At 36.3% G+C, this 14,324-nt stretch overlaps 1 protein-coding gene across 6 annotated transcripts in view; it reads left to right on the top strand.

The window, feature by feature from the left end:
* Positions 1–14,324, top strand: part of ralgapa2.L (Ral GTPase activating protein, alpha subunit 2 (catalytic) L homeolog) — a 223,123-nt gene that overhangs the window by 138,085 nt on the left and 70,714 nt on the right. For 5 of the 6 annotated variants that reach the window (XM_018262908.2, XM_041562670.1, XM_041562669.1 and 2 more), the window contains 2 exons: positions 1,919–2,077; positions 9,499–9,626. In XM_018262908.2, the coding sequence (XP_018118397.1) occupies positions 1,919–2,077; positions 9,499–9,626 (287 nt within the window). Of the gene's footprint in view, positions 1–1,918; positions 2,078–9,498; positions 9,627–11,243; positions 12,527–14,324 lie in introns of those variants that run through there. The other variant, XM_041562673.1, reaches the window with a different exon arrangement.

Genomic DNA, 14,324 nt, shown 5'->3' with positions numbered 1-14,324 from the left:
CTTGGTTTAAGGTAAAGGATCCCCTACGGAAACAGGCCTGACTTGCATGATGCCTTTTTCAGCTCAGAGATGTGCATTCATTGGCAATAAACATTCTCCATCAGGATGCCTCTTGGCTGGAATAAAAATCAATCAACCTAACAGCTTCTTGCAGTCTTGCTTCTTCTAGCAACTAAATTGTGTCTAACAGCTCTGAAATTAGTTTTAAAAAAAACCCAGGTTTATTTGCTACTTGGCCTCGTTTATGACAGAACCTTTTCCTTGCAGGGACCTGGATGCAACCCCATAGTGAACTCTTGCTCCTTTGCTGGAGAAATTTGTCAGCTTTTTCAAGATTAGATTTTTTGCAGCTAATCTAACTGCTGTAGGGGTTTGTAAAGTGGGGACAGGGCTGTGCTATTGGATTTGTCCAATTCATTTGACTCTAGGACTATAATTGCACTTATGTCTTACCAGGCTTTTATAGCCTGGGGCTGGCCAGCAGCAGAAAAACAAATTGGCAGTGATACAGTAAGAGTGAAAGGGAATGAAAGGAGCACATTATTAGACTCCAGGCACCGCTGTTCTGGCAGGAAGTTTCTTGGTTAATTTACAAATAAAACTTAGATTTTAGGATGGGCACACTGTCGAGAAAACAATGGGGTTGTCAGGCTCGAGTTGTCCCGTGAAAGCAGCAGCCGTGCCTACTCAAGAGAAGGAATTCTTCAATCAAACAGACAACTTCTCACTGGAGCCAGCTGGCCATGTAATGCAATTAGTACGGAATAGAGGTCAGACCATTAGGTGTGTACTATGACCAATATCACTAGTGGCGTGCTGCCCGGCAGGCTCCATGCTCCAAAGAGGGGGAACAAAATAGAAACTGGATGGCCTTTTCAACTATTGAATCACAGAGGCATATGGGCAGCCTCCTAACCTCTCGAGTGCCAGGGATCTCTCTCCAAAGCCTTGCAGAGCAATGCACAGTGTAAGGCCCCTCTGGCGCCATGCAGGGTTAAAGTAATACATTATTTTTGTAAAGCTATAAAATGGATCACTTGTTCTTGCAGCTGGAAGCAAGTGCATTCTAAAGCAAAGCCTGATAACTAAGGAAAGACAGCTCAGACAAGATGAATAGAGTAGGCCCTTAATTGGACCTGAATGCCAAGTGTGTTATATATCTGAACTTGCTCAAGATGTTGCTGAACTACACTTGCACTCTACACTGTTTTGTTTACAGATTAAGGGGTTATTGTTCACATATCTTAGAGTCTGATTTCCTGCCATGGCCAGTACACTTTATTTAGAAGTCATAACTCATTCAGGATCATTTCATTTGCTAGGAATACACACAACAGCAGCAACTTTTTGCTGGATAATCAATAAATCACCCCATATAGCAGACAAGACTGCTTTTGCCCTTTGTGAATGTAGATACAGTAGCCTAATGTATTTAGAAAGCATTTCTGTACATGTACATGTACATTTTTTTCTATAGGACTAAGACTAAGGCATACTCGTTTTATAGCAAGTCCCTTTTCTTGCTATCGTTAAGCTTGCCATTAATAGAGATTTATGAATCCTTGCTGTTCAAGGGTGTCATCCCTACCACGTGTTCTATCATCATGATGCAAAAAACTATTTCTAACCTTAGCCTGTGTGGTGCTTATGTTGCCCATGCAGGCAAATACTTTTCCAGGGGCAGAATTATCTTTGTAAACACTTCTTTCTTCTTCTTCTTTTTCTGTTTTTAGTTATTCTGAATTACTTTATTTTGAATCCAATTTGTAAAATTCGTAAATTACTGCAGGACCCAAGCAAAAATCTACTAATATAACCAGCTACGGTTATTTCAATTAATCCTTTATTTAGTGATTATTTGTGACAGAATTGTTTGTTTTATTACTAAATAAAGAGTTTTTTTCTCTCCCCTTTTCAGCTACGTCATTTGGGGAATGATGAAGTACAAATTGTGTGGTCGGAACATACTAGGAACTACAGGAAGGGTATTATACCCACTGATTTTGGAGATGTTTTAATTATTATCTACCCCATGAAGAATCATATGTTTTTTATAGAGATAATGAAGAAACCGCAGGTAAGTTCATTGTTGCCTATATAGTTTTCCCTGCATATCAACAAAATTCAAATGCCAACAGAAATATATATATTACTTTTGCAAAATTAACCATAAGAAAGAGTGTGAAAATATTTTATTTTTCCTTGTCTATGCCCTTTTCTGCCCTCTCTGAATGTGAAATGTATACTTATTTATTATCATTATATGTTTATAAAGCGCTGACTTATTCCGCAGCACTGTGCAATAAATAAGTGTATAAAATGAATGTACAGATTAGATACAAGAAACAACCAGTAACTGATACAAGGGTATCGGAGGTTAGGTGTAAATATTGTACTAAGGAAGGTGCAGGCCAAAGATCTCATAACATGGCAGCTCAAAAACTAGTGCAGTTTGCATGTGAATTGTACAATCGGCTCTGTTTCATCTGCTTTTATGAGAGATGAACCTCATTCATGATGATGTGTCCAACCCCCAGAGCGCACTGAGCATGTGCAGTGTTGCTGACACACCTAACAAAATCAGAGATGGCGAGCTTCTATGCAGAGTTTTGATGGCCTGGATCATTACTGTTTAACATATGGGTGCACTATGTCTTATTAATAGAATGTGGCATGTTAGACATTTGTTTATAGGGTTTAGTTCTTCTTTAAAGGAACAGTAACACCAAAAAATTAAAGTGTTTTAATGTAATGGAAATATAATGTAGTGTTGCTCTGCAATGGTAAAACTGGTGTGTTTGCTTTAGAACATCTATTATATGACTATGAAGATTTTCATTCATCCAGGTCATGGTATATCTAGTATAGGTAAATCTGGCATTCGTAGGGACATTTTAAAAAAATATTGTTTCCCCCAACTGGAGTCCTGGCTCTGGTGGGAGAAACAATTTGGGGTGACAAAGAAAAACTGAACACTGAAAAATTAAATTGAATGTGTATAGGAAAGTTAATTCAAATGACATTTTCTTTCATTCTGAAGAAAAATAAAAACCAACAAAACTTCATTCCTTCGGGGGGGAGGCATCACCATTATTTGACCCTTTGTACTTGTTGCTGTCTAGAGGTTTACCAAACATTTCACTATTTTCTAAACCATAATCCATCTTTTCTCTTCTCAATCTAGAATTTCTTTTACAATTATTTTCTTAAAAAAATTCCCTTGCTTTCATACATTTTATAAAATAAAATCTGATGTCCTTGGATAAGGAAGAAATAAGATGAGTGACTGCCTTGCTGAAAATGAACATGCTTTAATATTCCTCTGAATTGCCTTTTATTTGATTAAAATAAAACAATTGGTTGAATGAGTCACCGGTCGATCCGTTCTTTGAACAGCCAATCGTTTTTTTGATAAAATTCACTGTCTTAACATTAACAAAAAGAAAGAAATTAAGGTTATCTCTAAATTTAAATGTGCAAAAAAACATTTGCACTGTACTAAAATGAATCCAGACATTTCCAGGGCAAGTGCTACTGATTTTTCCTTCACCAGCAAGTGACCCCGGGGTGAATGAGAGAGGCTTGCACAGGGACATGGCTGTTGTTTGGCTTCAGTCCCTGGTATTTAAATTGCATTCCCTAATCAAATGAAAAGGCTGTCCTCTCTATCAGGTTACAGCATCCATGGCAACATTTGGCCTTTTATATACATAATGTTAGTCTTTTTATTTGCTTGTATACGAGGACACCTGGAGCGGTAATAAGATCGGAGCGGTTTAATGTTTGTTTTAGATGATTTCTTAATTGCTTTTAGCTTCTTCTTTTTTTTTTTTATTTGTTAAAAAAAATTATATATATTACAATCACTGATTACACTCTTGTTCTCAATTTACCATCTTCCCCCCTTTTACATTTGATTAATTAAGCAATATAATTATCACAGACCGCAAGGCAGGTTTTGCTTGACAAAGCCACAGAGGAAGACAATAGTAAGTCTGTTAGCGTGAAAGCATTCCACGCGTCACAGATGTATGAGGGTATTTTAAACAATGAGGTGAAAAGCTGCCTGCAATAGAGGACAAAGAATACCGTGCCGACTCTACACACTACGCATACCGCCAGGGACATAGTACGGGTTCCCTGGGACACAGATGCCTCGTTAGATTGCTGCTAGTCATCAGAGATTAATTCTCAGCCATTTGGTACAATAATTTACCCATTCCCCAGTGTTTAAACTGCTGCCATTGACTGTGGAACACAGGGCTTTGTATTCAAGAGGTTTAGCTAACCTCGTCTACTTTTTAATGAATTCCACAAAATAACCATTTTTCTTAGAGCTCCTTAATGAATAAGGTGCATTTAATTATTACAGTAGGTAAGTTGTGCTCCACTTCCATTGAAGATGGCTTGCTCCCTCTATCTGCTGATTTGTATAAAGTCACAGGTATTTGCTAATAATAGGCCTTATTTGCTTGTTGCCTTCCTTCTTAATGAATCAATGATGCAAAAAAAAAAAAAAAAAAAAAAATTGCTTGATATTATATGGTCTGATCTTAGATTTCTGAAGTGTATATAGTACAATGTAAGATTGGAAAGTTTGCTAGAAAATTTGGACAGTAAATATACATATTGTAAGGTTTCCGAAGGTAAGGGGACTTTGTATACTGAGGAGGTTATTTGTCAAAGGTTGAATATTAGAGCTATGCAAGTTTTTTTTTTATACCTCGAATGAACTCACAACTCTGTTTTAAGAAAAAACTCGAATCAGTTAAAGGAGCAGTAACATAAAACATTTTTTAAATAAAATTGTTTCTACATAACGGGAAAAAAAACCCAAAACATATTTAACTTTAAATTCGCGAAGTCTTTATTAAAAAATAACTTACCGATCCATCGTGCAGCGCTCAATTTCTCCTCCCTGGCTATCTCCTATACAAGGCAGGGAGGAGAAATAGAGTGCCGCAGGATGGATCGTCGCCCTGTTGCCTTTTCTACAGAGGAGCGCAAGTGGCGTATCGGTAAGTTATTTATTAATAAAGACTTTCCAAATTTAAAGTTAAATGTGTCTTGGTTTTTTTTTTAATTATGTAGAAACAATTTTTTTTTTTTTAATTTGTTACTGGTCCTTTAAACAACCAGAAAACTCCAATTGATCAGATTTTCTCTGGGGGAAAAACACAACTCGCCCGAATTGATAGAGTTTTCAAGCGAAACCCACCAAAAAAATTGAATATCATCTTCAAATGGTTCAAGGAACCTCTGCCATTGACTTCTAGGTGACTTGACAGGTTTTAGCTGGAGTATTCTCAGATTTAAGTTATTTCCAGCTTCGGGAATAAATCTCGAATTTTGTTTTTTCTTAAACCCCGAAAAAAAAATTTTTTTTATTTTTAACATGAAAATTCAAGTTTTTACTGAAAATACCTTCAAAAACTTGAATTTGTCAGGGTAAATACAACTCTACCTTTAATAAAGCTACTGTATGTCTGTGTTCTGTTTCAGGTAATTCCTGTTGATTATTGATGGTAAAGACTTTTCACAACTTGAGGACGCTTATTTTTATAGAGTTTTTTTTATTTGAATAAGCGTGAAAAAAACTTAAATACAATGAATTTTTTCCCACTCATCATTTTCAATTGGTCTACCAACTCTCAAATTTGAAAAAAGAAAAGAAAAACTCTGAAAAAAAATTGCTTCAATTTTGTTTAGGACAACCCCAGTTTCACTTCTACACAAATTCAGCAGCTTTTAGTTGCCACATTTTTGCATTTGTGTTTCATAGATATCCAAAATTTGAGTTTTTGAAACTTCAATAATTTAACTTGTGAGTTTGAGCACAAAGCTTGTATAAAAAATCTAATTCAGACTTTGATAAATTGGTCCATATGTGCTCTGTAAGGCTGCAGGTACAGCTCCATTTGTTTTTAATTATTTAGGGAAATATGTTGTGTATTCAGGTAAATTTGCCTTTAGATAAATAGAATAAAAATAGACAAATAAAATAGAAGATATAAAAATGTAAAATCAGCATGAATGTATGTATGTATGTATATATGTGTGGTTATTTCTATATTTGTAAATGTAGGTATATAATTATGTATAAACATTTATAGATAGGTAGATATAGTGTGGGTGTGTATATAGGACCTGTCCAGAATGCTCAGGACCTGGTGATTTCCAGATAACGGATCTTTCCTTAATTTGGATCTTCTACTAGAAAATCATTTAAACATTAAATAAACCCAGTGGACTGGTTTTGCTTTCAATAACAATTAATTATATCTTAGTTTGGATCAAGTACAAGCTACTGTTTTGAGAGAGTTCACCCAAAAATTATTTATTGGGTGGACACTCCATCCTTGTTTCACCTAGAGCCCTGAGAGTGAAACTTGCTTTAAATGAAGATGCAGGTCTCTATGCTTATCGACATAGCTCAGGAATCCTGTCTGTGATGCTACATAAATTATATGGGACATAATATAGCATTTACATGACATTTAAATAATTCCAATATAGCTTTATCCATTCTATGAATTATATTTACTAGAGATTTTATCTATTTGTGTTTGAGTAAGCTGTGGTCAGCCAGGGGTTGATAAGCACATACAATAAAACCAAAAAAAAAGAGGAACAGATGGTGCAAATCTGGTGTCAAGCCTGGCTGTTTTCTCCCTGGAGGACCTAAGTGAGCCTATCAAAGTCCTTCAATAGAGGCAGCACTTTGTCTCTAACAGAGAAGCTTCTCAATCTGCCCTGCTGTGTTCTTCAGGACAGCAGACAATTGTGATTGAATCAATCGATACTCTGACGTTCATGCTCATTTTCATTTTTTTTTTTTTACATTTTTGCACTCGCTGTCCATTTTGTAAGAGTGGACTTGATCAGCATCTTTAATGCTTTTTGTGCTGGGAGGTTTATTACTTTAAATGACTGAATACCGATGGTACCAGCCATAGAAAATGTTCTTTGAACAAACTGTGAAATTGTTTAGCAAGCAAAACTGCATTTTAGCATTTACAGTATAAATTCATTCAAGTCTCCTTAATTAAAAAATCAACAGTTAATATACGTAGATATGTATGGATCAATATGACACAGCACTGTACAAAGAGTGAGGTATAGCAGATAGTATATAGTGACATCCTGCAACCAGAGAAGATGTTGCCTTTCTATATAGACTTGCACTCATGGGGTACACTTAATACATAAATTAATAGTAAATTGTTACTGTGACTATCATGATGCAGATCACAAAGCAGTGACTTAAAGAAGCAAACCATCTATCTAATTGTCCTTCAAGGATAATTAAATCCTAAAAAAAAATATGGCTAAAATGCGAAAAAATTTATATACTGAACTTGCACCAGCCTAAAGTCTCAGCTTCTCAATAGCAGCAATGATCCAGGAGTTCAAACTTGTCACAGGGGGTCACCATCTTGGAAAGTGTCTGCGACACTCGCATGCTCTGCATTGGGCTCTGAGCAGCTGTTGAGAAGCTAAGCGTAGGGGTCATTGCAAATTAACAAGCAGAAAATGAGTTTGGACTGTAATATAAGCTGATGCTACAGGGCACTGTTTAAATTGTGATGCTAGTTGCACTGGTTTCTGAGCTATCATGTGGTAAACATTTGTATTAATTATTAATCAGCCTTATATGATGACATTTATTAGTATGTATGTGACATCAGTATGTAACATCCGCACAGAGCATCTGCAGGGAATCGGCAAAAAATAAGATGGGGAGCTACTGGGGCTTCTTTTGTAGAACTCAGATGATGATGACCGGATTTTTATTTAGGTTGGGCTTGCCTATGTTGTAGGTGGTGTGTCAAAAGGCAACAAGTTCCACAGGTGTGGTGGAGCCAAAGTAAAGTCCTGGAGGTCCAAAAAGAGACGACCATAGTTGTTTGTGCTCAGAGGTGGATTTGGTGGAATATTTAACAATGGAAAGGGTATTGCTCACACATTGTACAGGAAAGTGAAAAATGTAATAGAAAGTATGGCAAGCCAATGTAGCAACTGAGTTTTAGAAATCTAGGTAAGCCAAGCAACAGTGTTATATATGCTGAAAAGAAGGCTTTCTTGGCAGGTGCGTGGCAGTCGTGACTGAATTAGTATCTAAGGTGCATCTTGTGTGATAAAAGGGCTTCGTTTTGGCTTATGTGAATGTAACAAAACAGATGTGGGCAGCACCCTTGGCTCTTGTTAGCCCTGCTGTCTTGCAACACTAGGGTCTTGAGTTTGATTTCGGCCCAGGGCACAATCTGCAATCTACAATTTTTTTTTTTATTATTTTTTTTTTAATTTCAATAAATTCTTATTTGTCTTATACACTCTGCTTGGGTAGGAACTGCAAAGTGCTGCATAATATGTTGGATTTATATAAATAAAGAATAATGTTTAAATATGTGGATCAAAAAAAAAAAAAGATTTTGTGTTCCAAACTTGGCAGGCTTGGGATGTGGGTAGATACACTGACTGAACTGATTAAGAAGAAATGGTGCAATCTGTTTTGCTATGGTGACCTATCAGACTATACAAATTGCACATCTTTGCCACAGGGATGGGGAAAGAATTGCTGCACATGGCCACTATTCCTGTGTTTTTTAGTTCCCTCTTGTATTTATCTTATGGAAATTACATAAATTGGATTAAGAAGCTTTGCCTGGCTCACCTTGCAAATTTGAGTGCTTCATTACTTCTTCAGGAAGTGCAAAAGCACAATCCTTAGTTTTAATTTACAGAGCACTGGCACTGTTGGAATTGCTGGCCTCTGCACTAAGCTCCATGTTTCATATAGTTTTATAAAATTCACTTTGTTTCTATTCATTCCCTTTGGATTTTCATAATTGTATTTATCAATGGGTTAAAGAAGAAGGAAAGTCATCTTGCACTTGGGGTGCAACCCCAAGTGATTGTATTTACTTACCTGATGACACTCTGTGATGGGTCTCCTATCAGCAGAAAACTGCACCGCCCCGGGGTTATTCCATCGAGCACCACGGAGTGCTTCTCTCCCAGCTTATTCTTTGTCCAAATTTCCCTGGGGCAGACGCAATAGAGTGAAATAGCCGAATTTGTAGTTAAAATTTGGCTTTTCGCTTTACTGCGCATGCGCAGCCACGCAAAGAAAGAAGAAGCCGGAAGTGGATCGTTCCGTGGTGCTCACTGGAATAACCCCAGGCCAGTGTAGTTTTCTGCTGATAGGAGCACTGGCCTGGGGTTTCAGTAAATACAATCACTTGGAGGTGCCTAACATTTAGCACCCCCAAGTGCAAGACGACTTTCATTCTCCTTTAAAGGTAGATATAACTATTTGATAAATACAATTCTAAAAATCCCATGGGAATAAATAGATACTGAGTGAATTTTCTTGTGTTGAGTTCTAATCTCACATTTTGACAAATCTGCACCATAGAATTGTGTCCTAAGCCTTCTGTAAAGCTGGTTTGACATAATAATTTTCATGTTGTGTGTTTTTTATTTATTTATTTTTAGGTGCCATTTTTTGGTCCACTTTTTGATGGTGCAATTGTAACAGAGAAGCTCCTGCCAACACTTGTTTGTGCTACCTGTATCAATGCCAGCAGAGCTGTGAAGTCCCGCTTACCTCTCTACCAGAGCTTGTATCCTTTTTTAATTTTATAGTCTTTTAGCTAGGATTCCACTATCCACAAAATGGATTTTAACTGGTAAGTTTGTTTTTTGTTCTGACAAGTCTACACACTGCTGTAATTTATCAATATGTTCTAATTCTTCCTATCAGGAGGGTTAGCTTTGTTTTATGCTGAAACTGTTGCATATAAATATGCAGTGCAAAATCTATTTTCCCTGTAGCAGTGAATGTTGTTGGGTCAACCTCAAAGCTTGCACCCTCGGGGCCCATATTCAAGAAGCTTTCTGAATAACTGCAGGATGTGTGTAAGTACAGTATATTAATCAAAAGCGGCAATCACTCAAAAGTAAAATCGCAACATCTCTGTGCTTGTATATATGGCAAATTCTTTTACATTTATGTTTCTGATATATGCGGAAATGTCATTTAAAATATTCAGTGATTTTGAAATCAAATAATTAAAAGGCATGTTGTAACGCTGCTTTTTTAGCAACCTCACCAACCAATTCTTATCCTATGGGTCAGGACTGCAAAAAGGGGGTCCCATTCTGTTTAGTGTGGCTCCCCATGATGACCTTTCATATTATAAAGTGTTCCTACAAATATTTATTAAAGTTTGATTTGTAACAGATTTGCTTTGGGTCCTTTGGGAAAAAGTTAAGAAGCATTGCATTTAGGGGCAATTTACATGTCGGTAAATTCTCTTTTGTGCAAATAACTAGCAGTATAAATGAAGTATTCGTTAAGTTGCCTCTTAATGAAAACCCATTATATTCCTGTAGTGCAAAGGTTCTGTGCTTTTGCTAGAGCCCAAGAGTAGTTAAAGGGGAACTATAGCGAAAATGAAAAGTTAATATAAGGATCCTCATATTGAAATAAGAAACTTTGTAAATACAGTGTACAATCAATTAAATATTCTGCATTGTTTCTGAAATAATCAAGTTTATCTTCACTGATGCTCTCTCAGCATCTGTTTCTCTTCATTCTGTCGTCATGCAGCAGTTGGGTGTCAGATGAATGATCCAATATATCTTATATGGGTGGGCTCCCTTTCCTAACAGATGAATTAGATCAAATAACTAATTCCAGTACAAACAAAATCTAACAAAATAACTTTCTTTTGCACAAATTCTGCATGTAGAGAGACCCGATTTCTGGGGATTTTAATAGATTGAGCTCTAATGCATCTTCTAGGCAAAAGGAGCCCCCCTATAAGATATATTGGATCATTCATCTGACACTCCTGCATGAAGATAGAATGAAGAGAAACAGATGCTGAGAGAGGAATAGTGAAGATAAACTTGATTATTTAAGAAACGATACAGAATTTTTAATTGATTGTATTTACAAAGTTTCTTATTTCAGTATGCTGATGCTATTATTAAATTTTCATTTTTGTGATAGTTCCCCTTTAAGGACCATAGCAATCTTTTGGAATTCAATGTCCGGCCTGAGGACCTCTGGTTGGACAGCCTTGCTCTATATTAAAGCCAAATATTATAGCCTGTGTTTACAATAGATAATAGATATTGACTTCAACTATAGATCAGATCGCACATCAAGTATCAACATTTTTTGAATCCGTTAATGTCGTTTTCCTTATCTTTTATGAATATATTTATGAAAGAGGAGAAAGCATATTCTTTTGATGATATCTCACTCAGGTGATGTGCAGGTATACTGTAAACGACACCATAATAGTCAATTGATACTGCACTGGTTTTATATAGGGACTGGTCACTTGAATAAGTTGTTAAATCATCACTATTTTTAATGTTTATTGTACTTTGTATTTCATTTATATAGGTGGTGTATATATATTCTCCTTTTGCTTTCTTGTCCTTTGCGTCTAAAATGGTGATACTGACTGACCTTATAATTGTGGAATAACCTAAACTGCCATTGTCTCATGCTCATAGACTTTTTGTTGTGTCAAAATCCCTTTAAAAGAAGCTAGAATCTACCAGGGGCAGTGGCAAGATGTCATTGACTGCATAGGCAGCTGAATGTGGCCTTAAATTGAACTCACCATAGCAGATATGCTTGGGTTTTCTCATATTGTGTGCAGAAACATGGCATACAACTGTGATATGAGATATGTAGTCACTTGTTCTAAGCCCGGTTCTCCAGAAACCACTGGGAATATAGTGGCCATTTAATTAGTTGTTGTTACTGTAGCTAAGGATGTAAATGTGGTAAGAAAAAATCAATTGTTTGGCATTCTGGCTTCCATCAAATGCTACATGTTCCTGTTTTTGATCTACTACTACTGTTCTTTAGCAATTAACATGTATATTTATGTATTATTGATTTAGCACGGTGAATGCGCAAATCAGGTTAGAAGACAAAGACTTTGACCTTATTACTGAGTAATGTTCTTTCACTTAAATCATTCTTGACTGCTTTCCGTTGCCGATGTTTGTCTTTAGAAGGCTCTACGAAGGTCTTCGGACTAGTTTACCAGGTGATTGCTTGTTTCTGGTAGCATGGAGCATAGGGTGCCTCTGAATCTGAGGACAGTAGATGCTCAGCAGCTGTTTTCAAGTAAAGACAGCTGAAGTCACTTGTTGGAGCGTCTGCAAACTCTGGCTACAGCTGCACTTGTCAGAAGCTTTAAGGGAAGTGTAATCAGCCGCAGAGATTAATTTGCATCTCAATTAGAAGAGAGTCAGGAGGAAGCACTGAAGTCTGTTGCTGGAAGGTTAGAGAAGAAATCTCATCAGGCACAAAAGGCCCTAACATTTAATTCTTCAGCTGAGTGGAAGACAATGTATGAGATTTAGTTTCCATGGGGACTAGAGACCCGCTGAGCCATTGAAAAATCTTAGCAGTTTGCACTGTAATCATTTTGATCACGACAAATTCTTCTCCCTAAATTCAACTGGGACAAATAAAACTTTCTGAAAGTAATTTTTTTAATCGTGTCCATGTCTCTGCTGTCAGACCTGATTTTTCTTAAAATGTTAAATATAAATTGTGAAATGTTTTCCCTGGATACTACAATTGTAAGTGTACATTTTTTGTGTATATATTTGTGTATTATGTTTTTGCATACATTTCTGTATCAGGCGCAGAATTAAAATCACGCAACAAGTAGCCTTTTCATTGTTGGTTCATAAGTATTAAGAAATATGTGTGTTTATATATACGTGGAGCACCAGCCTTTGTGATTGCTGGAATTCAGACCTAGTGAAAGCCAAGCATCCAGCCCAAGTTCAAGTGTGAATGTGTGTGTCCATTGCTGTGAAGGAATGAGTACGAGCACAACAGGTCAGAGGAGATATACACTACTGCAAGGCATCTAACACCTTTTTGCTAAGCTACCCAAATTAAATATCTATAGATAGATAGATAGATAGATAGAGAATCAAAAAAATTGCTTTAGACACATTTATGTAATCTACTATAATTATTTTCTGTTTGTGCGACTAAATGTAATGTATTCAGGGGTATTATGATGGCCCAACCTAAACAGCACTGGAACCCTTTTTTGAAAAACAGTGTTGTTCTACACTAGAGCAATTTGAGGACTGGTGAAGTTGCAGGGGGAAAATATAATTGTAGCCACTCATTAGAATTCCATCCAATTTCATGAACCCACTTGGTGCTATCACCAGCCTCAATGACAACAAATGAATTGAAGAAAAACAGTTGTTGAGTTTTCTTTGTTTATGCAGATTATGCTTTTAGTACATAGGGGGGAATCTAATAAGTATGCAAAAAGCAAAACTTTGTGAATAAAAATTCACCTGTTGCAATATAATATTCTTCATTAGACTTTTATTACATTGCTAATCTTAATTGCACACTGCGAACCTTTAAAACCTGCTCTGGAGTTTCATTAAATATTTTATCGAAGAAACCGGGTTACTATTGCAAAATTTTACTACATACACTGTGAACATTCGCAAAAGTAATTTGGTCGCAAACTTTACGAGGAAGTCGTTGAGATTTTTACTCAACATTTTTTGCTTTCCCCCCATTGAGTTTTATTAAAGTGACCAAAAGTTGACATTTCATTTGTGTTAGCTACAGCTTTTCTGTAGAGACAACGTCTGAATGCCTGTAATGGTTATGTTTGACTACTCTGGTAACCCTAGTTGTGATGGTGATACGTATTTCAGGTACTGTGTGTTAAGACTAATAATTGTGAAAAATGGAAAGCGGCTGATTTAGCTGAAATGCAGGGCAGTAAATGACAACTAAAGATGCAGTCTGGTGCAAACACTGTTTTTAAATGAATATGGTATACATTTTCAAACTTATTTTAAAGCATGAGAAATAAGTGGAGTTAAGATTTTTTTTTCATGTAGGGTGTAGATTTCATAAAGGAATACAAGTACATGCTTTTCTTTTTGTTTTTTTTAATCAATTTCTGAATTACATGCTTTATTGAAAAATATTGCACTGGCTCTGTTCAGAATGATCCTTACTGTAAATTTCTTCCCACCCAATATGCATTTCTTTTACTTTTTACATGAAGCAGGTTTATTCCCAGTTTCTACATATTTCCTTTTATATGGTTGGTATGATCTAAGTGGAGTGAATATGCCGAGGTTTGACTGACACTTAATGAGAGCGGTAAGCAGTGTTATTATAGTAATTATCTAATTTTGCTTGTAAACATAAAAGGTCATTGCGATACAATGTGTGTTAGTAGCTGAGTGGAAGAAAAATCCAATCATGCAGTGGTGTGTTTTATGCCTGA

The sequence above is a fragment of the Xenopus laevis genome, chromosome 5L, assembly GCF_017654675.1.
Source record: "Xenopus laevis strain J_2021 chromosome 5L, Xenopus_laevis_v10.1, whole genome shotgun sequence".
Taxonomy (NCBI): domain Eukaryota; kingdom Metazoa; phylum Chordata; class Amphibia; order Anura; family Pipidae; genus Xenopus; species Xenopus laevis.
This window is presented reverse-complemented; position numbering and strand designations above follow the sequence as displayed.